Source organism: Camelina sativa, chromosome 3 (assembly GCF_000633955.1).
Source record: "Camelina sativa cultivar DH55 chromosome 3, Cs, whole genome shotgun sequence".
Lineage (NCBI taxonomy): Eukaryota > Viridiplantae > Streptophyta > Magnoliopsida > Brassicales > Brassicaceae > Camelina > Camelina sativa.
In genome coordinates, this window is record NC_025687.1 from 11,915,785 (window position 1) to 11,943,681 (window position 27,897).

General features: G+C 39.4%; 6 protein-coding genes and 1 pseudogene across 9 annotated transcripts; 3 read left to right on the forward strand and 4 right to left on the reverse strand.

Annotated features, from left to right (window-relative positions):
* LOC104776674 (proline-rich receptor-like protein kinase PERK10) lies at positions 54-5,073 on the forward strand. 2 transcript variants are annotated; one of them, XM_019243660.1, is made up of 9 exons: positions 54-1,758; positions 3,013-3,098; positions 3,351-3,761; positions 3,836-3,922; positions 4,021-4,091; positions 4,180-4,256; positions 4,343-4,490; positions 4,561-4,722; positions 4,815-5,073. In XM_019243660.1, the coding sequence occupies exons 1-9, from the start codon at positions 764-766 to the stop codon at positions 5,007-5,009; spliced, it is 2,232 nt and encodes a 743-aa protein (XP_019099205.1). In that variant the 5' UTR covers positions 54-763; the 3' UTR covers positions 5,010-5,073. The 2 variants fall into 2 exon arrangements, with proteins under 2 accessions (XP_019099205.1, XP_010499077.1); XM_010500775.1 differs by having other exon boundaries at positions 54-1,168; positions 2,237-3,098.
* On the forward strand, positions 5,573-6,100 carry LOC104778876. The gene is made up of 2 exons (XM_010503290.1): positions 5,573-5,586; positions 5,648-6,100. Exons 1-2 carry the CDS (start codon positions 5,573-5,575, stop codon positions 6,018-6,020), a joined length of 387 nt encoding a protein of 128 aa, XP_010501592.1. The 3' UTR covers positions 6,021-6,100.
* On the reverse strand, positions 6,214-11,621 carry LOC104776675 (probable phospholipid-transporting ATPase 12). Of its 2 annotated transcripts, none has more exons than XM_010500777.2 (12): positions 11,354-11,621; positions 10,651-11,083; positions 9,065-10,410; positions 8,871-8,981; positions 8,520-8,796; positions 8,343-8,431; positions 8,132-8,240; positions 7,827-8,036; positions 7,621-7,746; positions 7,442-7,540; positions 7,163-7,354; positions 6,214-7,072 (listed from the first exon to the last, which is right to left on the reverse strand). In XM_010500777.2, exons 2-12 carry the CDS (start codon positions 11,053-11,055, stop codon positions 6,482-6,484), a joined length of 3,555 nt encoding a protein of 1,184 aa, XP_010499079.1. In that variant the 5' UTR covers positions 11,056-11,083; positions 11,354-11,621; the 3' UTR covers positions 6,214-6,481. The 2 variants fall into 2 exon arrangements, with proteins under 2 accessions (XP_010499079.1, XP_010499080.1); XM_010500778.1 differs by lacking the exon at positions 11,354-11,621 and adding an exon at positions 11,214-11,324.
* Positions 12,465-13,713, reverse strand: LOC104778877 (putative F-box protein At4g17200). Its single transcript, XM_019240012.1, has 2 exons — positions 13,453-13,713; positions 12,465-13,148 (listed from the first exon to the last, which is right to left on the reverse strand). The coding sequence occupies exons 1-2, from the start codon at positions 13,711-13,713 to the stop codon at positions 12,465-12,467; spliced, it is 945 nt and encodes a 314-aa protein (XP_019095557.1).
* Positions 15,367-16,564, reverse strand: LOC104778878 (annotated as a pseudogene).
* Positions 18,428-21,498, forward strand: LOC104776676 (probable isoprenylcysteine alpha-carbonyl methylesterase ICMEL1). The gene is made up of 11 exons (XM_010500779.2): positions 18,428-18,993; positions 19,144-19,220; positions 19,339-19,408; positions 19,507-19,587; positions 19,688-19,762; positions 19,883-19,984; positions 20,064-20,204; positions 20,539-20,604; positions 20,689-20,832; positions 20,919-21,009; positions 21,095-21,498. The coding sequence occupies exons 1-11, from the start codon at positions 18,569-18,571 to the stop codon at positions 21,245-21,247; spliced, it is 1,425 nt and encodes a 474-aa protein (XP_010499081.1). The 5' UTR covers positions 18,428-18,568; the 3' UTR covers positions 21,248-21,498.
* On the reverse strand, positions 21,687-27,804 carry LOC104776677 (phosphoenolpyruvate carboxylase 4-like). 2 transcript variants are annotated; one of them, XM_010500781.1, is made up of 20 exons: positions 27,562-27,804; positions 26,917-27,080; positions 26,626-26,740; positions 26,388-26,465; positions 26,217-26,285; positions 26,058-26,136; positions 25,891-25,967; positions 25,707-25,802; positions 25,390-25,531; positions 25,172-25,300; positions 24,989-25,056; positions 24,592-24,855; positions 24,243-24,368; positions 24,063-24,164; positions 23,845-23,991; positions 23,523-23,621; positions 23,344-23,432; positions 23,062-23,188; positions 22,775-22,981; positions 21,687-22,695 (listed from the first exon to the last, which is right to left on the reverse strand). In XM_010500781.1, the coding sequence occupies exons 1-20, from the start codon at positions 27,715-27,717 to the stop codon at positions 21,871-21,873; spliced, it is 3,159 nt and encodes a 1,052-aa protein (XP_010499083.1). In that variant the 5' UTR covers positions 27,718-27,804; the 3' UTR covers positions 21,687-21,870. The 2 variants fall into 2 exon arrangements, with proteins under 2 accessions (XP_010499083.1, XP_010499082.1); XM_010500780.1 differs by having other exon boundaries at positions 25,172-25,303.

Sequence of the window (27,897 nt, forward strand, 5' to 3'; positions counted from 1 at the left end):
GTTTTTTTTTTTTTTTTTTTTGTCTTTAACTTCCTAAAACGATTTTTCTTGTTTGATTGATGCGCACAATATATATTTTTTGATTCATCACCCAACTTTTTTGGTTTGTTTGTTTTTTCTTCTTCACCTCCACAGAAAGAGAGGCTTGACAAAGTTTAAACCTTTCATCTTCATGTACCCAATTTTGCTTTGCTGAGGTGAAAAAAAAAAACCCCCGAGGAAGAGAGAGCGAGAGAGACAAGTTACTTACTTGGGCCATATTAGCTTTGCATTTTAATTGGTAACACAGTAACACTACTACAGTTGGGTTTTGAGATTTTCTTCTTGTGAAATTGTGGTGTTAAAAGGAGAAAGCTTTTACGTAGATCCGCCGTATTTGTTTGCATTTTGTCATCTAATCAGGTAATCGTTGGTTTTATCTGGAATTTTTTTGATTTTGGGTTTTGCTCAGAAGTTTGGTTTCACGATCTGGGGGGGGCTTTATCTTCAGAAAATCCTTTTTCTCGGGTCTCTGTTTTTTTTTTTTTTGTATTTGAAGCCTGTGTGTGTCCCAACCTTTGATGTGATGTGTGATTTTAGTTGGTCAAGTTGTCCTTTTGAGTTTACACTGTCAGTATACTACTTAAAAGTCTGGGAATTTGGGTTCTGATTTTGATAAATGAAGCTGATTTTGTTTGAATTTCATGAAATTACAGTTTTTGATTGACCAAAGAGTAGAGTAAGAGTGTTGATGAAAATGTTAGAATTTGGTCTTCTGGTTTAGATGGCAACACCACCGGTACTGGCTCCTACGGAAGAGGTCTCACCGCCTACTGCTCCATTGGCGTCGCCTCCGACATTGTCACCGCCTACTCCATCATTGGCGTCGCCTCCGACATTGTCCCCGCCTCTTCCAATGGTCTCACCTCCACCGCAGCCGTCGTCTCCCGGTGATGATGCTACTTCCCCAAGTAGAGAACCCATTAATGGCAATTCACCGGAGACCCTAATCACTCCAGCTCAATCTCCTCCTCCTCCTCCTCCTCGGGCTCCGGTGACTCCAGTATCATCCCCACCACCAGAACCTTCTCCCTCACTACCTCCACCAAGTGTAGCTCCTACATCACCTGACCCGCCAATAAGCGTATTACCACCACCTAAGAGCTCTCCCCCTCCACCTGATCAGCCTGTCATTTTACCCACTCCGTCACCCTCGATACCATCAGTTCCGCCACCGGAAGCCACTCCTTCACAACCTGCACCAGACTTACCAAGATTTTCACCTCCACCGCCTACATTAGTCCCACCATCACATTCATCTCCACCTCAGCCATCACTTCCTCCTCCACGTCGTTCTCCTTCGCCACCAGCCTCAGAACGTCCTCCTCCCTCACATGATCCGAAACATCCCCCTCCTCCACGAGATTCAGAACGTCCTCCTCCTCCACGTGATCCTCAACGTCCTGAGAAACCTCCTCCACCGGATTCCAAACGTCCTGTGCATCCATCACCTCCTCCAAGGGACTCAAAACGTCCTGTGCATCCTTCACCAAAGGAAATTACCCCATCTCCCAAGTCATTACCCTCACCACCCTCAGTTGTATCCCCGCCTTCGCCTCCTCAAAACTCTGTGCCAGGTTCTACTAATCCATCTCCAAACAACCCTACTCCTGTCACAGATAATTCCAGCATCAGTTCCGGTATTAGTACAGCGGCTGTCGTGGGTGCAAGTATTGGAGTGGCCCTAGTGCTGCTTTGTCTTATTGGACTTGTTGTGTGGTGCTTGAANTTTTTTTTTTTTTTGTATTTGAAGCCTGTGTGTGTCCCAACCTTTGATGTGATGTGTGATTTTAGTTGGTCAAGTTGTCCTTTTGAGTTTACACTGTCAGTATACTACTTAAAAGTCTGGGAATTTGGGTTCTGATTTTGATAAATGAAGCTGATTTTGTTTGAATTTCATGAAATTACAGTTTTTGATTGACCAAAGAGTAGAGTAAGAGTGTTGATGAAAATGTTAGAATTTGGTCTTCTGGTTTAGATGGCAACACCACCGGTACTGGCTCCTACGGAAGAGGTCTCACCGCCTACTGCTCCATTGGCGTCGCCTCCGACATTGTCACCGCCTACTCCACCATTGGCGTCGCCTCCGACATTGTCCCCGCCTCTTCCAATGGTCTCACCTCCACCGCAGCCGTCGTCTCCCGGTGATGATGCTACTTCCCCAAGTAGAGAACCCATTAATGGCAATTCACCGGAGACCCTAATCACTCCAGCTCAATCTCCTCCTCCTCCTCCTCCTCGGGCTCCGGTGACTCCAGTATCATCCCCACCACCAGAACCTTCTCCCTCACTACCTCCACCAAGTGTAGCTCCTACATCACCTGACCCGCCAATAAGCGTATTACCACCACCTAAGAGCTCTCCCCCTCCACCTGATCAGCCTGTCATTTTACCCACTCCGTCACCCTCGATACCATCAGTTCCGCCACCGGAAGCCACTCCTTCACAACCTGCACCAGACTTACCAAGATTTTCACCTCCACCGCCTACATTAGTCCCACCATCACATTCATCTCCACCTCAGCCATCACTTCCTCCTCCACGTCGTTCTCCTTCGCCACCAGCCTCAGAACGTCCTCCTCCCTCACATGATCCGAAACATCCCCCTCCTCCACGAGATTCAGAACGTCCTCCTCCTCCACGTGATCCTCAACGTCCTGAGAAACCTCCTCCACCGGATTCCAAACGTCCTGTGCATCCATCACCTCCTCCAAGGGACTCAAAACGTCCTGTGCATCCTTCACCAAAGGAAATTACCCCATCTCCCAAGTCATTACCCTCACCACCCTCAGTTGTATCCCCGCCTTCGCCTCCTCAAAACTCTGTGCCAGGTTCTACTAATCCATCTCCAAACAACCCTACTCCTGTCACAGATAATTCCAGCATCAGTTCCGGTATTAGTACAGCGGCTGTCGTGGGTGCAAGTATTGGAGTGGCCCTAGTGCTGCTTTGTCTTATTGGACTTGTTGTGTGGTGCTTGAAGAGACGTAAAAAGAGGCCCTCAACCATTGGTGGTGGCTATGTTATGCCAACGCCTATGGATTCCTCTCCAAGATCAGGTAATATTTACAGGTTAATCTATTTTATTAGGAAGTTTTAGTCTTTGTCATCCTTACAGTGGCTTAGCAAGCATGGCACAAAGAAGTCTTCTTGTATGTATTGATGGTTGGAATCTTAGACAATACAATAAAAGTTCATGTTCCTTTAGTGATTAAGATAGTTTTTATCAAGAGTTCATAGTTATAGATAGTGCTATGTATATTTGATTATCAGCATTTCTAGATTTTCATCTCCATCTTTTTGTTATCCAGATTCAGCGCTTCTAAAGACACAGTCATCTGCACCTCTAGTGGGAAATCGTTCGAGCAATCGAACATATTTTTCACAGTCAGAACCTGGTGGTTTTGGTCAATCGAGGGAACTGTTTTCATATGAAGAACTTGTCATAGCAACGAATGGATTCTCTGATGAAAATCTATTGGGTGAAGGTGGATTTGGTCGTGTGTATAAAGGAGTCTTGCCAGATGAAAGAGTGGTTGCTGTGAAACAATTAAAAATAGGTGGAGGACAAGGTGACCGAGAGTTCAAAGCTGAGGTTGAGACCATAAGCAGGGTTCATCACCGGAATTTGCTTTCTATGGTTGGATACTGCATTTCTGAGAGCCGGAGATTGCTTATTTATGATTATGTCTCTAACAACAACCTTTACTTCCATCTTCATGGTAAGCTATATTTCAAGACATATAATCATAAACACAACCAACTGGTACTTATACTGTCTTTCTATGTTCTTTAGCCGCAGGAACTCCAGGTGTAGACTGGGCAACACGTGTTAAAATTGCTGCTGGTGCGGCTCGTGGACTAGCTTATCTCCATGAAGATTGTAGGTTGCTGTGACTCTTCCATAATTTGTGGGAAAAAGTTCTTGATGCTATTTTCTGGTTCTTGGCTACTAATTTACTTGATGGTAAACTTTGATAGGTCATCCTCGTATCATACATAGGGACATCAAATCATCCAACATTCTTTTAGAGGATAACTTTCACGCCCTGGTATACATTCACCTACTCTTCTGAACTACAAAGCTGCTGATAGTAAAGATCATGGGTTTTTAACAGTGTTTAATCTCTCATTCTCTAGGTTTGTGATTTTGGCCTTGCAAAGCTAGCTCTTGATTGTAACACACATATTACAACTCGGGTTATGGGAACATTCGGGTAGGTACTGGTTCTCAGGAGCAAAACAGTCTTTCTGTATATGTTGCAAATCCTGCATCTACTAAACTATCTGTATATTGTTTCAGATACATGGCTCCTGAATATGCATCAAGTGGCAAATTAACAGAGAAATCAGATGTGTTCTCCTTTGGGGTTGTTCTACTAGAGTTGATCACTGGACGTAAGCCCGTGGATACATCCCAGCCTCTAGGAGACGAGAGCCTTGTTGAATGGGTATGGCATAAATAAGCATTTTAACTGTTGAGAGTAGAACTGTTTCCAATGTTTGCATTTGATGTTTCAGGCTCGTCCTTTGCTTAATCATGCCATTGAAACCGAAGAGTTTGCAGCTCTAGCAGATCCCAAGCTGGCTAAAAACTATGTTGGTGTGGAAATGTTTAGAATGGTTGAAGCAGCTGCAGCCTGTATTCGCCATTCAGCTGCAAAGAGACCTCGAATGAGTCAAGTACTGACATTTTCTCAAAAAATCATATTAATTTCTTCTTCATTCCTCCATAGAATCTCACATAACAAGCCCTTAATTGAAAATTCTTACAGATTGTGAGAGCTTTCGACAGTCTAGCTGAGGAAGACCTCACCAATGGGATGAGACTAGGGGAAAGCGAAATCATCAACTCAGCTCAGCAGTCTGCAGAGATTAGATTATTTAGGAGAATGGCTTTTGGCAGCCAAAATTACAGTACAGATTCTTTCACTCGTAGTAGTTATATAAGCAAAGATGAAAACGTGTAAATATCAGCAACAAAACAAAATGCATAATGATTTTTCCGAGAAAGAGATCTTGATTAACTTCAGATTTGGATCATCTGTTTCATCCTTGACCTAAAGAATTGAAGAAACCAGGAGTTTGGGGGATCATGTGGATGAACACATTTGCAGAGATTATGCATAGTAATTTCGCCTTCAAAAAAAAATATCTCAAAGCATATCAATTTTCAAGTTCCGATCCTTAATTTCAGGTCCTCAGGTTCTTCTGGTTCAAATCTGTGAATAGACGAGTAAAATGTTGTGTTGGACACAAAACATTGTTTCATTTTTTCCTCCCGCTCTGATGTAACTGCTTGTCATCATGTCCTCTCATTATCATGCTTCTTTTATGTTATCACCAAACTCTTCATTACGTGTGTCACTGTCCCTCACATGATACATATGGTCAAATGAATCGATTTGCCAAATATAATATGAGAAAAGACCAGTTCACCCTTTTCCCGAACTACATTCATGTTGGGAAATAGTCTCAAAGGGAACAAGAACTTAATCAGCTACAGTTCTTTTGACGCCCAAGAATCCTAAATATGCCGGTAAATATGTCTCAAACCCCATGTGAATTCTATAATATTCCTGTATATATCATCCCTGTAACCTTGCAGCTTTGTGCATATCAGGGTAATGGAAGAAGATTGTGGTGCATTTGCAGCAGACTGTGTTGTCCTGTCATGCTGCTGCCAGTGCCTTGTCTTACAAGTCAGTGTCTTCGTCTTCTTCAAGATCCCTTGTAAACTTGCCAAGAAGATGAAGAAGTTTGTGAAGAGAAGATCTCGGAAAACCTTGCAACCAACAATGGAGGACGTCAAAGAGGAGTATTGTTCTGGAAATGGGTTTGCCTTTGAAGAAGGCTCATCAGGATCATATTGCTTCGAAGATATTGAAGGAATGTTGCAGGAACTGTCGATAAGCAAAGGGATCTTGTTTGGAAGCTTCTGGCGCCATGAAGAATTTTCTGACGTTTTCGATTTCAAATAGCAACAACCAACATAACAGAAATTAATATTTGCTCGTCTGCATCCGTTGTGTTAATTTAATTAAGAATCCAAAAAATAAGCGTTAAGGAGGCACACTAAATCAGGTCTCATTACTCAACTCAAATGATCAGTAGAAGAGAAATGTAACAACCGACAAAGGTTGTGTTGTATATCTTTGTCTGCTCTTATCTAACTGATGTATTATCTTCCATTGTTTTCTACTAATAATTAGATGTTTCTTTTGTCATTGTTTTTATCGGACAAGGATGCATAAATCAGAATTTACACCTTTATGCTATACAAACCAGTTAAAAAGCCGCTGTTTTTCATAGTGTCTTGTAACGATCTACCACTTTTCTTAATCCTCCAGTATATAGTTTTCATGGTCTTATTTACATCCTGCAAAGACACTAAAACCCAAAATAATCTGAGGAGGTAAGTATCAGTTTCGTCCATTAGCTGTCAAGATTCTGGCTGATGAGAACTCATGACCAATGGCCTTGCTGATCTCTGCCTCTCCATTTCAAAGTTCCCAGAGTTGCTGCATTGATCCTCGTATCTAAGCAGTTGTATGGTTCCATGAGACATAGGGAAAAACCTCATCTGAATAGCAGAGAATATGAAGTAAGGCATCATTGTCGATAGCACTACAAAGAGAGTGGTGATCCAGTAAGAAGGCGCAGGCGCAAGAGCTTCAAGAAAGACCATATAGGCATCTGTAGATACTCTTATTGGAAGGGATCCGTACACCATGAGGAAAATGTACCACATAACAACAGATCCCCAAACGACGAGATGTTGGATCAGTGTGAAGTAACTGATCGTCAATACCATCTGCAAGCTCACAACCCACACCACACATGTGTACATTGTTCCCCCTAGAATATCTCTCCCTGCTGTTTTCCCTTTGTGGTTGAAAGCTTGAGATTCAAGAGAGCTTTTGCAGAGAAAGAAAATGATTATTGCACTGCAGAAGCCATGGGACATCCAACTGAGTATTCGGCGCCAACTAAAAAGGAGATTCTGTACACCTTCTTGGTACAATACGGGGAACTGTGACAGCAAACAAAGCAAGACTTTGGTTACGAAATTTCACTTGACTGGTGAAAGATTAATCAGCTGTTTTGATTTGAATGACTATACCTTGAGACAAAATGGTGCAGATACATCCTGGTCGAAGATGCCCAAACATATTACAGGAAGAGACGTGAAAAAGACGCTATATAGAGATAGATACCAGTCATTGTAAGCCGGTGTCGCTGAGAATGATGTGTATGCCTCATATAAGAAGAGAGTGAAACCAAATGTAATGTTCTTGTAGAAGAAATAACAAATCTGCATATAAGAACAGACAAATATTCAGAAAACTAGTCAGAGTAAAGATAAGAGCGTCAATCTAAATTTATAGATTAGACTTTGTACCATTTTTGAGATTCGTCTGTAACACCAGTGTCCGTGGACCAGTAACAAGCGCTCCAGATATCTGAATTGAGCAATGGCAATGTCGCTGGACATTACAGCCTGGAAAGATAAGGATTAGTAAAGGACAAATATTACCAATAAAAGCTGAATATAGTTGTTTTGTAATTCTTTTATCGAACCTGCATTCCTTCCACGCCGCTGATCCCAACTCCTATATCTGCTTCCTGAAGCATTCCAACATCATTTGCGCCATCACCAATTGCCACTGTAGTCTGACCGCTTCCAGTTTTGACTAGCCTAGTTACCTGTGCAATATGAGTCATGTAAAAACCTAGGCAGAAGCTAAGTATTGACAATTGTGATGGAAGATAAAGTAAGAACTGACCAATGCCTTCTGTTTTGGTGATGAACGGCAGCAAATCACTGAAGCACAGCCAATGGCCAGCTCAAGGAAAATGCCTTTCATATCTTCCTCCAATGCATAAGCAAGTGATTTTCCATCAATGATTAAAGCAAGAGCCTTCGAGTTTCCACCAGACGCTTTCAGCTGAGCCTTTCCACTAGTTATCTGATACAGTACACTTTCTTTTAAAGCCTGCAAAAAATGCCAAATGGATTCGTTCATCTACATAATCACTAGTAATACTAATCCATCCCCATCATATCAGTGTTCCAAAACCTTTGTACTACCTCTGCAATGGCATCTTTTTCTCCGAATTTTTCCAACTGCTGGATTTCAGGGGTCTCCAAGTTAATTATGATCTGCTTCATGTCTCGTCTGAGCAAACTACAAGCGAAGCTGTCAAAGATACACATGCACAGGTGGGTTCAGAGAGTAACTAAGATTGTATGCACAAGGCTGAAGAGTAAACATAATCTGGTTGTACCCAGGAATCAGTACCCAATATTGATAGCAGTCTCCATCTTGTCTCCAGTCAAAACCCAAATCTTTATTCCTGCTTGAGCAAGCTTATCAATGCAATCAGGGACCTGAATGAAAGGAAAGAGAAAGAGGAAAAAAGAATTTCAATTTTCTTGTTCGCCTCTGGAAAACTCACCAATCTATAAATTAGCTTACCCCATTTTGAAGTTTATCCTCGACAGCAGTAGCTCCAAGAAGAACCAAGTTTCTCTCAATCTTCTCTGTTACTTCATCTATCAGTGCTTCTCGATCAGCACTAACTGAATTCTTAGCTTCACTGATTCTCTCAGTGAACACCTCATATTCATTCTCTTCGAGTTCACGATAGGCAAGTATCAAAGTTCTCAATCCAGCATCAGCATACTCGTTCACATGGTCCCGGGTTTCCTTTTCATACTTTCTACCGCTTTCGGAAAGTCTTTCAAACATGACACTGGACGATAAACGAAGTTTAAACTAAGTTCGAAAAGAGATTTATATCTGAATTTAGAAAGTCGGGATCTATACCTGTCTGCCCCTTTACAAAGTAAAAGCAGTTTGCCATCTTGATCCTGCACTATTACTGACATCCTTTTCCTTGAGCTACTGAATTCAAGAACGTTCAGGACTTTATACAACCTGCAAGGGAACACTTTCACTAAAGTCAGAAAGGGACAGAAGCTTCTGATGGTATACAATTTAAAAAGAGAAGATGAACCGACCTTTCAATTCGTTCCCCAGTCACCAGGTCTAGCTCTCTGACGGATATTGTTGTTTGAGTTCGAGTGAAAAATTCAAACCCAAGCTCCCTTGCTGCAATAACAAATGCTGCCTCGTCCGGTGATTCAGCCTCGTAGGATACCTTTCCTGTATCTTCATCCACTTCAGGTATAACTGTATGGCATACTGCCAATAACTGAAAGAATTTCTGAATGACATCAGCATGCGTTTCTGTGACCCACTTTCCATCCATTATCCTTTCATCTCTAAAGTTGAATCCTTTCACAGCCGGTTCTGCAGCAACATCATCCTCGGTACTAATTCCATTGCTCTGACTCACCAAAGCAGAACCTTTTCTCCTATTAATAGCCATCTCCACCTCTGTTACACCACGTCCATAGGCTGTCCCAGCAATAGAACACTTGATGAACTCCATGGAGTTACAAGTTAATGTTCCCGTCTTATCTGAAAGAATTGTACCCACTTGCCCAAGTTCTTCATTCAGATTGGAAGTACGTGCATATGCTGGTTTGTCACCTTCCTCATAATACATATGGATATCCCGATTGATGAAGATACTCTGAAGTACCTTGACAATCTCTATTGATACATACAAGGATATAGGTATAAAATAACTGTTTAACATCAGCGCCGTTAGAAAGTGAAACATTGCAGCCATATGCACCCTCTTCGGGTCAAAGAAGATGCTGGAATCATCTGGTTTCAGATACCATCTTTTCATTACGCCATTCTGGAAATCTTCTCTCGTTGATATTCCAAATAAAACCGAACCAAAAAATGCTAATGAAATTACCATAAGGAACATCAGGTATATAATCTTATCCATCTTCCTCTCGATCATGCTTCTCTTAGACGGAGGCTCTGTTGAATTCTGGACAACTTTTGTATCAGGTCCTGTGAAGATAACAACCCCATAGATATATTCTGTGTTCCTGAGTTTTGAGCCCCTCAGAAGAAGCTGCTGTGGTGAGAGAGGGTACTTTGCTCCCTTAAGCTCCATAGTACCAATAAATGAGTACAAATTAGCATTCGGGTCTTCACATTTGATAAAAGCCTCAAAGTCCCTGAAATTGAGCTCTTCGCGCAATGACAATGTTACTTCTAGTCCTTGTTTAAGTTTCAGATTTGTTTCCCCGTCAAGGTTCATTGTCTCTACATAGCAAGCAGCATCCTCGTAGCTAGAAGAAAGCAGGACAAGGTCTGCCGGAAAGAACTCGTTTTTCTCTACCTTCAATATATCTCCAACTCTTAGTGTCTTCCATTCCTTAAGATCGAAATTCCCATTGCCTACGTGCGCTCTAACTTTTCTGTTATTCACCTCAATATCCTAAAAGCATGGAAATTTCCAGATGATGAGAACAATATGCAAATGATAAATGAAGTGATCCAACCTAATGCAAAAGCAATACAACTATCCCCAGTTATGAACTATGTAGCTTAATCCAACATAGAACTACAGATTCGGAACAAGATAACAAACAATTAATAGACACACAGCATCCTATTAAGATCATCTAATCCAACTCTAATCAATCAACAACCACTCAGACAAAATCATTCAAAGTACCTGTTGTTTCCGGCGCCAATCTTCTACACCCTCTTTAAACATAGTAGCGAGAATGACGAAAGTAAGCGGAACAATGGCGCTCACAGCGGTATAAGGCGCAAGAGGAGTAAAAGACAAGATCCCAACAAGAAGGAAGTAGAAATTGGCAACTCTCCTGAACTGCTCAAACAAAGATTTAGGGAGGAAAGTGGTGAGAGTGTACTTGGTAGTCCTAACATAGTTGTCACAGTAATTTCTTGATTCAGCTTCAGGGGAATCAGGCTGGTTACAGAGGACGACACGAGAGAAACCAGATCGTCCAATTTTCGAATGGTCTGGCTTAAAACAAGCTTTAGCACCTGTCAATGTGAGAAGCTTGCTCAACAGTATCTTCCTTTTGCGTCTCCTTCCCCTTCCTGCTGCCATTGTCTCTCTCTCTCAATTCAACACCTGACTGTGAAAAAAAAAAAAAAAAAAGAATCAGACTTTCAGAATCTCTAAAACCCTGAAATTTTATTAAAGTAATGTCTTTTGAATAGGAGGAGCAAGAAAGGCCAAATTTTGCAGCGTCTCAAGAGCATTACACTGAATAAAGTTGGGTTTTTTTTTGGCTATGAAATGACGATAACATGTGAAAACAGAGATACCCAGAGAACCAAATTGTTAAAAGGATAAAACTTTAGGGGAAATGGACAAAGAGAGAGAGAAGAAGAGGCAATGATACCTTTGATTGTATCCGACGACCTCGTAGTTTTATGAGTCTCTTCTTCACCTTTTCATTTCCCGAGAAACTGAAAAGAAATTTCTCGGAAAAATCTGGTGTGAAGAGACAGACAAAGGAAAATCTAAAGATTAGATATTGTGGAAATTATAGAAAGAAATCTGAAGAGAAAAGGGTAAAGAATCTGAAAGATTTCAATCTGTAATCTCTTAATTTGGAAACTGGGTTGGGTTTTAAATGCATGAACAAAAAGTCTTGGGGTTTTTTAATGCATCAACTTAAATATTGGAAACTAAAATTAAGAAGTTTTCAGCATTTTATAGACTTTTTGAATTTCGTGATTGGTTGACCTTATGGAAAAGAAGATTTTTTTTTTTTTTTTTTTCGTTTTCTATAAAAATCTAATTATTTCCTCCTTATATGTCATTATTTTCTTGGATATGAAAAAATCAATAGCAAATCAATTTTCCAATTAAAAACGATTTGTGTATATGCGTGAGAAGAAGAATCATGCCAAGAACGTTTAAAACCAAAATCAAAAGTTTTGATAAGCGCATAAAGGCTTGTCACACACACAATAGTATTCGGTTTTAATCAGTAGTTCATGTAACAGAACCGATAAATATAAACAGAACCATGTCATGCTTNAAAAAAAAATTTTTTTTTTTTTTTTTTTTCGTTTTCTATAAAAATCTAATTATTTCCTCCTTATATGTCATTATTTTCTTGGATATGAAAAAATCAATAGCAAATCAATTTTCCAATTAAAAACGATTTGTGTATATGCGTGAGAAGAAGAATCATGCCAAGAACGTTTAAAACCAAAATCAAAAGTTTTGATAAGCGCATAAAGGCTTGTCACACACACAATAGTATTCGGTTTTAATCAGTAGTTCATGTAACAGAACCGATAAATATAAACAGAACCATGTCATGCTTGCTTGCTGAAGGTGTGCATGCACTTCTGATCAGTTGTGGTATAGTTTTTAGTCATTCTACGATTAAACATAAGGGACTCACGAGAGCTAAAAAGACAACATGAGAATCGATGTCTTTCATTAAATAGAAACGAAATCAATATACTGATGAATGATGATTGGAGTAAACAAACAATTTAATCATCTTTTTTCTTCGTTTTGCGTGTGGTTGGTTGTATTTGCACTAAACTTGGAAGATAAGAAGAAGAGTACTCGAGCGGGGGGTAAAATATTCTCTTGCCAGGTTCCTCTATACTGGGAGTGCCTCTGAAACTCACGGTTTTTAAGTATCCATCTCGTCCACTGATAAAGGCTGTGGGGTATTCAGCGGTCTTTGTGGGTATAAATCCGCGTAAAACGAAAAACACAGCGACGTTCTCTTCCACGTCAATGAAGAAGGCTCCAACTCCCTCGTCAATGAAGAAGGCTCCAACTCCCTCGTTAAACCGAGCATCACGGGTAATGTGTTGGCTTAAATCCACTATTAAAAACTTGCTCCAAGACAAAGCGTTGGGCTCAATCATAATGGTAACCCAAATCTCCAATTTTTCCCTATAATTCATCCGATATAGCACAGCGAGCTGCTCTTCTCGAACACATGAGAGGGTCACTGTCACTTCATCATAACAGCAAGGCACTTCATCTTCATCACACGGAAAAGGCAGACGCGGTCCAAAGCTCTCTCTTGTGAAATCAAAACAAAACAAGATACCTTCGATTTTTAATCCATCTCTTTCTGTAGCATGAAAATAGGTATTTCCCTTGGCAGACACGCAGCCTTGATAAATCAGTATTTCCCAGTCGGGAGTGACCTTGAGAACCTTCCATGAATTAGAGCTCAAATCGTAGATTTCGTACTCAAGAGGGTGTTTACGTTTTTTTTTTTGTCGAAAAAAGGGGTTCAAGTTTATCGAAAAACCTCAAGATCTTGTGGTTACGGTTGTTCTTGTCATATCCTAGAGCGTACATGTCTCCTATGTGGAACTTTGTTCTTGGTGCGATCCACCTTGTTTGTCCCAGATAAGGGTTCCACACCACGAGCCTAGGCTTGTCCTCGACGATGCATAACAACAAGCCGTCGCAGTGAAAGACACTAGATATTTCGACTTGATTGAATATATCTACCTGCTTTACAGATACACGATCCACCAACTCGTCCTCGCCCTTGCGGATTCCTTGGACATCGAATCTTAATGAACAAACCTTAGACTCATTCTTCATGAACCCCACACACTGCTGTCTTGTCGCTGCTTCACCCAAAACCCACTCTTTGGGTAAAGCTTTCCATAATTTGCAAGTGGATCGGACTGATCCCAGAGATGTTATCGGAATCTTGGTGAATATCTTCCCTACCAATTCCGGCGGAAGATCGCATATCCTCGTCATTCTTTTCAACAAAAAGCTGTAATTGTACAAATAGGGTCTTTTACTCATGTTTGTTGTATACATAAAGAGTCTTTATTAAAGACCAACACGCTGCAAATTGGAAGCTAGGGTTTTTCTTTTATATAGACAAATTAAATATGTGAGTTCTTGTCCCTTTCCTTTTTCCTTTGATATTATTGTTGCATATTTTAATTTGTAACGTGCCATAAATCTTGTTCGGTTTTCGAGATAAAAGAAAACAATTTTTTTGACATCAAAAAGAGAAAGAAAAAAAAAATTTATTCGATGCAACCATGGATCCTTCATTATTTCGCCGGTTCTTGGCAAGAAATACATCTTCGATCCTTACGATAAATTAAAATTATCTCGTCTTGCTCCTTCGAAAACCTATCATCGCCTTCTCTTTTCTCCAAAAATTGTCCAATGGCACCACCAAAGTAAACTTCTAACTTCTCCTTTGTTACTCTCTTCTTCATTCTAGCTTCTCCTTACACAGCTAGCTGTTCCTGTTTGTTCTACAAATGTAACAATTTTGTTTGTGTTTCGATTTTTTCAGGTTGAAGCAGCTCTTGTTGTGACCTCAAAATATGACTTTGATGATGTACGCACCTCATAAGTATTTCTGACTCTTTCTTCTGTGTTTCAAATACGGACACTTTATTTGTGTGTTTGGTAATGTGTAAAATAACCAAGAAGCTAAGCTACCACAGTTAAACCTGCGGCTAATGATTCTTCATCCTTATAAAGATGGGAAGGTGGTAAATTTGTTCTCATACTTTTAATAACTTTTGGTTTTCTATTCGCTTAGCTAGTGTTGTTTATTTACTAGCTGTTGATTTTGTTTATCATGTATATATGAATTTCGAACGGGTCCCTAGTTACCTCTGATTTCATGAAAATACAAACCTATGCTCCTGCTACTAGCAAGGCTGCAAGCTCTGATGAATTAACTTCTATACTTCTACGAGATCATGATCGTCACGTTTATTCCGATATTGACGTTATATGTACTAATACAACTTGAATTTATCTGTGCTAATAAAACGTAATTAATTAGTCTTTTTCTAATTTATGTTTAATTAAGAATCTTTCCGATCAGCTTTTATGTCCTATATATGTTTCATTCATTGACATTAACCATGTGCATGTTGTTTATTTGGCAGGTTAATGAAGATGACAAATCTTCACAGAAAAAGGCTAAAGCAGATAGATACAAAGACGTCTAGAATACAGTGTAGTAATGATGATTCTAGCGAGGAATCTGATGAAGAGGAGAAAAAAATTTAAGCTAAATTATCATGAACAGACAAACTCAACAAAAGTCTCTTTCTATTCTGGATAGAAACCACAAAGAACAAAGCGAGGCAGACATATTTCAGCTAATCAGACAAAACACAAGACACGGGTGGTGGACCAAGTTTACTTAACTAATTACAAGCATAAATTATACCAAGTTTTTAGTCTCGGAAAGAAGGGACCAAGGGAATTGGAAACTTAATGGTTGGATGCATCAGAATTGATAACCCATGTCATGCTTTGCTTAAGGATGGTGCAACTACAATTTATAATAGTATCTTTTCAATTGAACGAGAAGTTACAAATTTTAGAAACTTGAAAAAGATTAGTAAACTTGAACAAGGTAATAATAATTAATTAATCATCTGTTTCTTTTCTTTTGCCCGGTAGGTTGATTTGCACTAAACTTGGACGATAAGACAAAGAGCACACAAGTGGTGGACAATGCATAGGCGGAAACTGCCCGGTCTTGTCAGGTTTCACGAAATCTGGAGATTCTCGGAGACTCACGGATTTATAGTACCCATCATCTCCAATGATGAAAGCTGTATGGTAGTACTCAAAGGTCTTGGTGGGTTGGTGGTATTTTTCCTTTACATCGAAAACCACAATGACTTTCTCCTCCTCGTCAATGAAGAAGCTCCCAGCTTCAACGCCAAATTGAAAGCCAGTGAGTGGTCTCATATCCACGTTCAAAAATTTGCTCCATGACACCGCATTGGGTTCAATCTTAGTCGTAACCCAAACCTCCAATGTAATTGGATGCAACCGCTGGTATAGCACAGTGAGCTGTTCGTCTCTAACACAAGAGAGGGTTACAGTTTCTTCGACATAAGAGTGAAACGGAAGAGGGAGACGTGGTCCAAATCTCTCTCTTGTAAAATCAAAACAAATTAAAAAATCTTCAATCTCTCTTATGATCATTAAATTTGGACCACAGCCTAATTTCTCTTGAGCAAAAAAGTAAGAATTTCCCTTCAACGACACGCTGCGTTGATAAAACTGTATTTCCCAGTCGGGAGTGACGTCGAGAAACCTCCATAAGAAGGCGTTCCCTTGGATAATCCACAAACCTCAAGATTTTGTGGTTACGGTTGTTATTATTGTCGTCATATCCGAAAGCATAGATGTCTAGTCTGTGCAAACTTGTTCTTGGTGCGATCCACTTTGTTTGCCCCAAGTACGGGTTCCACACCACGAGTCTCGAGTGGTCCTTGGCCACGCATAACAATAAGCCATCGCATTGAAAGACTTTGGATATCTCAACTTGATTAAGTAGATCTACCTGCTTTGTAGATAGATCAAGCAACTCGTCTTCGTCGTCCTTGTCCTTGCGGTAGAGATGGAAACTAACTGAGAAAACCTTGGAATCCATCGTCATGAACCCTAAAAACTGCTGCCTTGTCACCGCTGCTTTTCCCAAAATCCAATCTTTGGTTAAATCGTTCCATAATTTGCAAGTGGATCGCACTGCTCTCAGGGATGTTATCGGAATCCTTGGGAGTATTTTCTCCCCAACCAGTTTTGGTGGAAGATGGCACATCCTCTTCGTCATTCTTCCAACTCTCGGCTCGGCAGATCGACGCTGTCCAATATAAATTAGGGCTTTACTCTTCTCTCAATACGTATTTTTTTTTACACATACAATTAATTATGAAATATATATGTCACCTACGTTCTTTCCATCCTTTTTTTTTCTTCTCTTTTTTCGTAAAAAAAAAAGCTTCTACGGGTAACCATTAGAGGAACAAAAGGAAAATGAATAAAAAGAACAACGAGGAACGGAATAAACAATTTTTGAGAAATGAAAGAAAAAGATGCAGAGAAAGAACAAAATAATAACTGGTAACCAAATAATAACAATATTTTTAAAAATATATTAAATATTAAATAAATCAGTCAATAAAATACTAATACTACTTTTAATGTATATAAAATAAATTTTACATTTGATTTTAAAATAAAATATAATTTAAAATATTTTTAGTTTTTATTTACGGTATACACATTTTTTAATTTTATTTTACTATTCATACAATTTTCAAATAAAGCTTTCAAATTAATTTAATATGAAATTTTGTATAAAGTATATTTTTCTGCCAATATACTGTGAAAAATATGAATATTAATGTATTATAAAATTAAAATATCATTAATAAACATAATTTTTATTTATTTTAAAATAAAAAACGAAATTTAATATTTATTCTTTTTTTGTTCTATTTGTTCCTCATCAATTTTGGGGAGGAACATTTTTGGTCTAGTGTTTCTCATTTTATGAGGAATGTAGAAGAATGATGAGGAAATAATATTCTTTGTAAATGGTAAAAATTTTGAGGAATGAAGAGGAATATCATATTCTTCCTTGTTCTTTTCCTAAATTTTGGTTACCAGTTGAAGCCATACTTTTTTCCTTTTCCTATGTGGAAAGTTTATGCAATATTTTTTAAAAAAATACTCTTTGGTATTATATATTTTTAAAGGGTGGGAGAGGTTAGGAAAAGAATACTGACTAACAGGACCTGTCCTTGCAAGATCACGATCAAGAACAACTCAAATTTTCACTCCCAGTGAAAGAGACATCAAGGTAACGAGAGACGAGAATATATCAGGCCCCACGCCTAGCTGAAGCCCAACAAGCAAGGGCTTTAGGCAGCACAATTTATAAAAGTTTCCAGGGGCATTAATTCGTAAGTGCCATGTACTGTAGTGTAGTGGTTGGCTGATGTGTTCCTTGTTTACAATGTAAAGGGTTCAATTTATTTTGTGACGCGGGAAAAAAAGTTTTAGGGCATAAATTTTTTATTTGCTTTAAGCATTGAATATCTCCGTGCCGGCACTACATATATAATCTAGGAATCTGCATGTTGTGGAAGCACATGAATTTGAATGGGTAAATTAACATAACTAATTAAGAACAGTGAGAGTTGTTACTTTTTCTTGGTCTCCGATTATTTTTGTCTAATATTGCTTCCTTGGATTCATTTTGGTATTTAAATCAACCTCAAGCTTCCTACATTAAGAAGAGCCAACAACAACATCGTTTTTTTCTTTACAATGTTACTTTAGAGCATATTATTTATTATGCGGTGCGTTTTACTTTCTTTGTCTCAAAAATATTGATGTTTAGAAGCTTTTACACATTTTAAGAAAACAATGATTACAGAGTTTAAATATATTTTTTTCTTTGACTAAAGAGATACCATTATTTAATTTTAAACTAATAAGAACTCAAAATTTTAAATATTTTCAAATATTATTTTTTGAAATTTACAAAACTGGGACAAAAAAAATATCTAAACACATAAATCTTTACGAGGCACAAAAAGTATTGTTTTAAGCATTTTTGTAGTCTAATTGGTAGACAAAAAGCGTAACATATGTCGGACAGAAGAAAAGACCCAATTTGGTTAATTGCGGTTAACTGAAAATTTCTCCCCATAACACCAATTTCCAATTTTGTCATCTCTCTCCCCCTTTACAATTCTTTCCGATTTCGTCGGAAATTGACAAGGAAACCCTAAAATTAGCCCAAAAAACGGATCCGGAAGTGAGGAAAATGCCGTCGCAGATTCTCCAAATCTCACAACTTCCACCTAAATCCTCATCATCATCCACGCAGATGATGTTCAAGTCTTTGATTTACGATGATCCTTCAACGACCCTCCTCTCTTCTTCTTCTTCTTCTTCTTCTTCTCGATTTGATGATAACCACAACTCCGTTAAGCCTCTCCTCTCCCGCGCTTCTAGCTTCAACGGCGCCGTCACTGCTACAAACGGTGGTGGGTTAACTGGCTGGTTTCAAAACAGACGGAGACGATCTAACAGCGATAACTGTCTCTCTGCGTTTCAAGATCATACTAATGGAAGCGACGGTGGTAATAACGGCGGCGACCGTCAAACTATTAGTCAGGAGGTTGGCCACGCCGCTGCAGAGACCTTCTTGTTGACTCGTCTTTGCTTGAAGCTCCTCAGCTATCTTGGGTATCTCTCTGTTTAGATCCGTTCTCTGTTACATTTGCTGAATTCAACGAAATTAGCGCTTTGATCTTCTTGGGCATTTCAAAAAGATGATCTTTTGGTTTGCAAAGGTTAATGATTTGATTAGTCACTGATCGAAAACTATTTGTTCAGGGTAGGTTATAGATGGATTACAAGATTCATGGCACTTGGATGTTATGCATTTCTACTAATGCCTGGCTTTATTCAAGGTTTGAACTTTGTTTACATTTTTATTGTTGGATCTACTAATCAGGGCTTTATCTCTGTTTTTTTTATGAGTTAGTAACCTTAAGTTTCGTTGCTAAAGGTTTGGAGTTTACTTTGCAGTCGGATATTACTATTTTTTCTCTCCTTACGTTCGCAGAAGTATAGTTTACGGCGATCAACCAAGGAACAGGTCACAATCTCTTAACTGGTTTTTTGTTCATGTTATGAAGATATTTTACATTTTGTTTGTTGATATGATCTAAGTGGTTTTTTTATTGGTTTCTTTAGGCTTGACTTGTATCTACCTAGGAACTCCAATGGTCCAAAACCAGTTGTGGCGTTTGTGACTGGTGGAGCCTGGATTATTGGGTGAGTATGCTTTCCTATGAACACTATTTTCATCCTTATGCGTTGAGGAAGAGGAAAAAGAACTGAATATTTCCTTACAGAATGTCTTGTGTTGATACAGTTATAAGGCGTGGGGTTCTCTTTTGGGACAGCAGTTATCGGAAAGAGATATTATTGTGGCATGCATTGATTACAGGTAGTTATGCGTGCTTTTTTTCTTCTTTTTTCCTGCACAATGAATGTGGTGGTTTCCTGTCATATTCCAAGTTTTCTTTTAGAAAAACTCGATCTCATTGCCAATTTCTCTATCTCACAGGAATTTTCCGCAAGGATCTATTAGTGACATGGTCAAGGATGCTTCTTCTGGCATCTCATTTGTTTGCAATCATATTGCTGAGTATGGAGGTGATCCAAACAGGTATTAATTATGTCTTAGACATGGAAGTTCTTAAATTTTAGAGTTCGTGCTCACTGTTTTTATCTTTTTTGTGGTGTAGAATTTATCTGATGGGTCAGTCTGCTGGTGCACATATCGCGGCTTGCACCCTTGTTGAGCAGGTCATTAAAGAGTCAGGGGAGGGGGATAGTGTCTCTTGGAGTAGTGGACAAATAAATGGTTACTTTGGTCTATCTGGAGGGTAAGCAGGATCCTTTCTTTTGCTCGAATAACAGTTGTTAGACAGTGACCATACATTGTGGAATTCAGAGATTGGGTCAAGAAGTTGTTAAAAACAAGTTTATTTACTTACCTGAGTATAGATCTATGTTCAACTCCAGTTCTTATTTAGCCACCAAGGTCTTTTGTAGAAATGCTAGGCAATTTATTGAACCCTGAGGAAGTGGTCAAATATTAACGTAAAGAAGCAAGTAGATTCCTGCCTTCTATCCAACTAAAGCCAAAAAAATTCTAATGTGAGGCCACACATCATCTGTTTGTCTATTTTTAACAAACTTCGTGATCGTGATCTACAGGTACAACCTTTTGAGCCTTGTGGACCACTTCCATAGCAGGGGTCTGTACCGTTCCATCTTTCTAAGGTATAATACTTTCTCCTTTCAACCTGGCAAGTAGAGCAGCCTGGAATTTTACAGTTTTTATTTGTGACTTTTGTTTTTCCTCAGCATCATGGAAGGAGAGGAATCATTAAGGCAATATTCTCCTGAACTAGTAGTGCAAAACCCAGATCTCAAACACATCATTGCTCGTCTCCCACCTATTATCCTATTCCATGGTACTGCTGACTACTCCATCCCTTCAGATGCAAGGTATGATTAAATTTTTGTGTGTACTTGTCTATCATAGGTATTTCAGACGGTTGATGTGATGATTTAACTTGTCATTATCTCTGCAGTAAATCTTTTGCGGAAACCCTCCAGAGGCTTGGAGCGAAAGCAGAAGTGATCCTTTATGAAGGGAAAACTCACACGGATTTGTTTCTTCAGGTACAACGCCCTGTCTTTTGAGTTTTGAATGTCTGGTCGTACAAGAACCTCAATATTGATATAGAAACTTGGTTATCTATGTTAGGATCCAATGAGAGGTGGCAAAGATGAGATGTTTGAAGATATAGTATCAGTTGTTCTGGGAGAAGATCAAGAAGCTACTGGTAAAAGCGTAGACAGAAGGCGTCTTGTGCCTGAATTCATGTTGAAGTTGGCTCACTGGGTCAGTCCGTTCTAACTCCGACACTCTTTATCTCCCAAAAGATCAGATGAAGTAAATTCCTTTTTCCAAGATACTGACACGCCAGTGTGCATAGTACTTAACAAGGAAAGCAGATTCAATATACTCTAACGACAGATGTTTGAACTTTGATGATGAGGAGGAATTGATGATATTGTATCCCAGTTTGCATTATTTTGTCATACAGTGTGTTATTTGTAACAACAAATGCATTAAAGAAACAAGTCCTTATTGACTTTTTTGTCTCATTAGACTATCTTCGGTCTTCTCCTTTCTTCTCTACTCATTCATTCATTATTGGTTTGGTTGTACCTATTTCTGGGCAGCTGTTGACTTTTCTACCGTTATACAAAGTGCCAAACCAAAGTCATTAACCAAGAAGTTCGAGAAAACAAAGCCAGCCAAACGAATTAAGCTGGAGTCCTACTAAAACAAATGGACTTAAAACTGTTCGTGATTCTATTGCACTTCACTACTTAATATCCAACGGTTTAATGTACAGAACAGCAATAGAAGCAAGGAAGTGAAAGATGAAAAGAAGAAAAGGAGTCATATGCAGAGGTTTGTCTGCGAGCACACACAGTAGTTCAAAACAAAGCAAAATGAGACCAAAGTGTGTCTTAACCAGTGTTCCTCATTCCAGCTGCAATACCGTTAATGGTGATGAGCAATGCATCCCTGAGCTTGTTGTTGTCATCATCACGTCTTAGCCTCTTGAGGATCTCAACCTGCAGCATGTTCATGGGGTTCAAATACGGAAGTCTACTCTCTATCAGCTTTTTCAGGCTTCGATTATTCTCCGAGAGCTTTTCATGGCCGCTAATCACAAGTACATACTTCTCAGTAGTCAGCAGTTCCTTTCTGAGCTCACTACCAATTCCTCTTCTGTTCTCTGAGACAAGCTCTTCATCGTAGTGTTTGGCTATTGGGATATCTGCTTTAGCTAACACCATCTCTATAAGGTCTATGGTCGACTGAAAGAAGGGCCATTCTTCGTACATTGCTTGGAGATCATCAGCGTGACCCTTCTCACAGACTCCTTTCAGACCAGCTCCTACACCAAGCCAAGCTGGAAGGACAAACCTTGTCTGTGTCCAGGCGAAAACCCAAGGGATAGCTCGAAGATTTCCTATCCCTGATGAGCTCTTTCTTCGTGTTGGCCGGCTTCCAATGTTGAGAAAACCAAGCTCGGCCTGTGGTGTTGCCTCTTGGAAGTAGGTAAGGAATTCTGGGTTTTCATAGACCGTGCTTCTGTAGTTTTGGCAGCTTATGTTTGAAATATCTTCCATTAGGCTCCGCCATTTTTCTTCTCGTGGTGGCTGAGGAGGCTGCAATGTAGCAAGCAGCACCGCGGTTGTGTAAATCTCTAGCTGCCTAACAGCCGTCTGTGGTAACCCGAACTTGGCTTGCACCATCTCACCTTGCTCTGTGGAACGGAGAGTACCCTGCAAGTCAATGCAAGACTGTACGTGAGGACTTTGGCTGAAAATGGAAGAAGACTGTCCAAATGGGTAAGTAACTTACCATTACAGACCCTGGAGGTTGGGATTGTATGGCAAGATAAGTTGGGCCACCACCTCGCCCAATACTCCCTCCTCGTCCATGGAATAAGGTAATTTTGATTCCAAATTCATTGCAAGCAGCCACAACATCCTCCTGGGCTTTGTAAAGTTCCCATGCTGCAGTAAAGCGTCCAGCATCTTTTCCAGAATCCGAATATCCAACCATCACCTGCACATAAATAAACTCGTAAATCTTTTCAGACAGAGCATACTCCAAATACAGACTTGGTTGAAGTCAAGTGTATATACCTCTTGGTGGCAGGTGTGATTCTTTTGGATGTGTTCTCTGTACCAATCGATTGATAGCAATTTTCTTATCACAGAGCCAGCGCCTCTTAAATCTTTCACTGTCTCAAAAAGAGGCACCACTCGCAGTCTATCATCATATAACAAAATCAGCATATCAATAACTTATGCCATCAAAAATAAGAGACAGACATTAGACAATAACCTCCAGATGAAGTTACCAGTATATGTAAGAATGCAGAGGAAAAATTACAATGAAGTATTCCTACAAGAAATTAAACTCACGTTCCAGCAGGACATGGTCTTCCCAGCTCGCCACTGACGGCAAGACGAGCATCTTTCTGCAGAAGCTCCACAGCGAGGACATCACTGGCCTACAAGTAGCAAAAAATCAATCTTATCAGCTACTCGTCCAAGTTAGCTTCAGCAAAGAAATGACTGTGAAAGACTGAAAGCTTTCATACATTTGAAGCCATAGAAATCACGTAAGCTCCAAGTGATTCACTTCCTAGCTCAGCAGCAACCCGGAAGGTATCTAGTACTTCTTTTACTTCAGGACCAACCTGAAAAGGTTCAGTAGTTTTCTTAATGTTGTTAAACACATACAAAAACAGATAATGTGATCAGAGACCACTTTCGTATCATCATATTGGCCTTCCTACATACAAGTTATTTGATCAATCCTTTTGGTCTAACAGTAAGATAAGCTGTAATTACTACCCAAAATTCATAATTATTTTCAGAGACATGAGACTAACATAAAAAGAAATTCACAGTGAGTGTTACCTCAATATTTGGAGGGACAAGGGGTCTTTTCCCTTTCAACTCTCTTGTCAAAAACTCCAGTTTCTTATCTTCATCCCATTCACTATATGTGCCCATGTCCAAGTATGTCGTAATTGCGTCCAAAGCTTCAGAATGCCTTGCAGCTTCCTGATTAATGAATCCTAGATCAGACAGGTATCACAGACAGAGAGCCAAAACAAGAAGGAAAAGAAACGCACCTGGCGCAAATCAAGTTTCATCAAAACCATGCCAAAGGTAGCAACTCTACGGATCAGATCGGAAAGCCGGCCATCGGCTAATACTCCGGCATCAGATGATTGCTGAGAATAGAACAAATTTAACGTATGAAGTTCATGATTTTTAAATAAAAGACAATTTCGCATCAAGCAAGATCCTACCAGAGATTCATAGCAGAGGAGTAGCGGTTCCAGAAGTTGGTCTGATGTTTCATAGTAATCCCAAGGATCGTATTCACAAGGGAGACCCTCAAGAAGAAGTTCCAGAAGTCTCCGTGTCTTCAGAAGCTGTAATCACAGATCATAAATGGTAAGAGTCGTTTTACTCAAGATAATAATAGAATTTCTCAAGATGGTTAAATTTGTAACAGTGAGAAGACTGGTAAATTATTTACAAGTAGCTCAAGATAAACGCACTGGACAATTAGACATGAATTCTTTTCAGTTTTTTACGATGCTAAATCCGGCTCTTTGCATGAACTTAATGAGAAAATTTTAGAAAGATCAGCACCTTTTCCTTTACTTCACCAAGAACAATCCGATACGGAGCAATTCCAGCTCGTTTTGGTGGAGTTGGTTCTAATAGCTTCTGAAAACTGGTCCTCCCATTCTGAGACTCCGCAAATAGTTTCTTCTGAAGAAGTTGGGAACTCGAGGAAGAAGAACCTCGGGGAGTAAGACTTTGCTGAGAGCCATTAGAGTTAACGGAAGTTCCATTTGCTATCCTTATTTGCAAACTCTGGCCTGAGCCATTACTAGAAATCCCCTGGACGTCCTATTTAAGGAAAAAAATTAAACGAACTATCAAAAACAGACATACTAAGCTAGAGTATATTTACTGGATACAATACAACCATCCAGAAAAAACAAGTCAAACATATGTCAGAGTCTCTAAAGCTATGCCTCACCTGACGATTGAGTAGCATATAATCTGTCACAGGAACTTCAAGTTTGGGATACTGTGATTCACCACATTCTGCAAGTAAGACATTGGAAACTTAGTAAGATGAAGCGTGAATATATAAGAAAGTCTGTATGCATGCATTATTAGTTTTATAAAAAGAGGGTAGCCTATGCATGAGATCATTTACCAGCGCATGAGGGGAGGTCAGCTCTGAGTGGAAGTTGGGTAGGTAGAGATAAGCCTTGCTGGCTTGGAATTTTTTGTTGGCTTCTACCAACAGTTGGACCCCTACTTTCAAGGTGATCTAGAGAAGATGCTTCTGAGGAGAAAAATGAACATGTTGAAGTTTTGTGTTCTCAGGAATTAAGAAAAAACTGAGACGTGAGATGTCCCCCAGTAGCATACCTTTTTCAAGAATCTCATCTGCCAATCTTGATAATCTATCGCTGCATCGATTCATAGACAATTCAAATCTTAAGCTATCGATCTCTCTTATGTACAGATCAATAGCCATCCACCTAGACATTAGTGATACTTCTTTGGTGACCTGAAAATTTATTGATAAAAACCATGTGTGTTAGCAAGCTAATCCTAATATTACTCTATACCAGCCAAATAGTAACCCTATCTTAAAACAATGTAGCAATACGAGGCAAAGCTCGCATTCTCACCAATACACAAAATGATTATTCAGGGGAAAAAGAAATATATTGAAGGCTCACCTTCGCCGTGACATTTGGATTTCCATCTCTATCACCACCCATCCAGGAACCAAACTTTATTGGGGTACAAGTTAATGGGAGTGGTTTCCCCGTGAGCTGAAGAGGACATAGGGAATGCCATTGTGTCAGTATCAAGTCACTTCAGCAATCAGACTCTGCAATAAATAAGAAAAACAAGTAAAACCTTCTTCAACGAACTGCTGACACGACGCAAATAATGTGGTACAGCTTTCCAAAGGGATTGCTCAACAATGTTCAGACCTGACACAAGGAAATAATACATGGTTAGAGTAGAACCTTGGTTTATCAAAGTAAACTTCTCAGACATTGACAAAATTTTAGTTAGCATACCAGCCCTAGCTTCATCAACAGGAGTAGGTTTCTGACGTCTAAGTTCATCAGTCTGCCACAGTGAAGTTATCTCCCTAACCTTTTAAACGAAATGAAATTATTAGCTATACATACTACTTCAGCAGAGAGACTCGGGGAATATGTTGAGAAAGATAGTACCAGATCCTCAATAACCGTTTCTCGATCTTCAGGTCCAAGGTCTGGTCTATCGTTATATTCTAGAAGATGCTGCAAGTAGTATCATATTTCAATTCCAAAGTACAAAGACCATAAACCTAATATTACTTGCTATAAGTATAGCAATCAATGTCAGCATTAGCAACAACTTACAGCCATTCTAATATGTTTGTACTGCAAGGTTCGCCGGTTGATTTGAGTGGGGTGTGCAGTAAGAACAATTTCAACCCCCTGTATTGGATAAAGTTTAGTAAAATGGCTTTACTTTGCATTGAAATGGGAATCTTTGAACTTAATCTTGCAGTTGAAAGTTACCAATCTATCAGAAATATTGAAACGAGATAAAAAAACTGAAAAGAGTATCACAGCAAGAAAAAACAATGAAGTATACCTGCTTGCAAACTGTGTCGTATAGCTCATCAGGGGAAATTCCACCTTGCAATAGCTTACCGAACACATCGTTGCATGATCTGGAAAGTTGTGGAACGTTACAGACTTTACGAACTCTGCAATTAAACGATCAACCAATCTTTTAGGCTTCAAAGAGGGGTTAAGTAAAGCAAAACATAAAAAGTCTCCCAAGTATCCTTCAAACTTCATTTTGTAACAAATAACAATGATCATATACTAAAAATGTTTTCATTCGTTTTTGACATGTGAAGGTCACTTATATAGTTAACACCTGTGATGAGTTTCAGCAATCCCCATCAAATTAAGAAAATGGCTGAACGCACGAGCCAGTGTCAATGCTTCCTCTAGTGACATCTTGGATATTTCAGAAGTCAGTTGCTTCTCCAAAAGCTCAGCTGTATCTTCAATACCAGCCAGACGAAGATTCAAAGCACTCTGAAAAGTCAAAAAGAAAACCAAAATAGTATCATCATTCACAGGGTCGATAACTCTTGATCTAATATCTAGCAAGAAACTTCACTGTAAGATTCCAGAATCCAACAAGATAACAAAAACGCACAAACCAGATCTTAAGCGAATTGAGGACTCTCGAGTGTGTGAATCAAAAACACAAACACGAAATATCGAACAACAAACCAAAACACGTTTCGTCAACCACAAGCAATTCGTAAAAACTATATTTCCATTTCCTTTTCAAACAAACCGATCGGAGGCTACATAAATCATATCGTTCTTCCACCTTCTATGTCAAAAAAAAAAAAAAAAACAAAACGGATCAAACACAGCGTCAGAAACCATTCTCAGTTCTCCAGACGGATCGGAGAAAGAACGGTACCACTTCTCCCAAAAAAAAAATCACAACGGAGGTTCGAAAACAGAGAGAGAGAAGTCTAAAATAGAAGCAAAAAAAAAAAACCTGAGCGAGAATACGAGTCCGTTCGATTTTCTCCATGAAATCGGAGCCGACTTCTCTGAGCAAGACGTCGTGGAAGAGACTACCGAGCAACTTACAGTCATCCTCGAAGCTCTGAAACGAAATCTCCTCCGCGATATCGTCCGTCGTATCCGTCATCGTTGTTCGATTCCCCCTGATAACCTAACTTTGACCGTCGTTGACTAGACCTGTGTGGGAGAGACTAGAGAGTGTACAGACGAGAGAGAGATCTTTTTTGTTTTGTGAAGAAAATGCCGTACAAAGCGAGTGATATATCTGGTCTGTTGTAGGTAGGACCCCTATACGTGCAATTTAACA

Bases quoted from the DNA above. Each gene is read 5' to 3' on its own strand.
- LOC104776674 (XM_010500775.1), top strand. From the start codon at position 764: ATGGCAACACCACCGGTACTGGCTCCTACGGAAGAGGTCTCACCGCCT. The intron at 1,169-2,236 runs GTCATTTTACCC...AATTCACCGGAG, and splicing joins CCCCTCCACCTGATCAGCCT to ACCCTAATCACTCCAGCTCA. The intron at 3,099-3,350 runs GTAATATTTACA...TTTGTTATCCAG, and splicing joins GGATTCCTCTCCAAGATCAG to ATTCAGCGCTTCTAAAGACA.
- LOC104776675 (XM_010500777.2), bottom strand. From the start codon at position 11,055: ATGGCAGCAGGAAGGGGAAGGAGACGCAAAAGGAAGATACTGTTGAGC. The intron at 10,411-10,650 runs GTACTTTGAATG...CCATGCTTTTAG, and splicing joins ATTGGCGCCGGAAACAACAG to GATATTGAGGTGAATAACAG. The intron at 7,355-7,441 runs GTACAAAGTCTA...TCTTATATGCAG, and splicing joins ACAGACGAATCTCAAAAATG to ATTTGTTATTTCTTCTACAA.
- LOC104776677 (XM_010500780.1), bottom strand. From the start codon at position 27,717: ATGACGGATACGACGGACGATATCGCGGAGGAGATTTCGTTTCAGAGC. The intron at 23,189-23,343 runs GTGAGTTTAATT...ATATGATGATAG, and splicing joins AGACCATGTCCTGCTGGAAC to ACTGCGAGTGGTGCCTCTTT. The intron at 22,982-23,061 runs GTATATACACTT...ATTTATGTGCAG, and splicing joins ATCACACCTGCCACCAAGAG to GTGATGGTTGGATATTCGGA.
- LOC104776676 (XM_010500779.2), top strand. From the start codon at position 18,569: ATGCCGTCGCAGATTCTCCAAATCTCACAACTTCCACCTAAATCCTCA. The intron at 18,994-19,143 runs GTATCTCTCTGT...CTATTTGTTCAG, and splicing joins AAGCTCCTCAGCTATCTTGG to GGTAGGTTATAGATGGATTA. The intron at 19,763-19,882 runs GTAGTTATGCGT...TCTATCTCACAG, and splicing joins GTGGCATGCATTGATTACAG to GAATTTTCCGCAAGGATCTA.
- LOC104778877 (XM_019240012.1), bottom strand. From the start codon at position 13,713: ATGACGAGGATATGCGATCTTCCGCCGGAATTGGTAGGGAAGATATTC. The intron at 13,149-13,452 runs GTAGATATATTC...AATTCATGGAAG, and splicing joins ATCGTGTATCTGTAAAGCAG to GTTCTCAAGGTCACTCCCGA.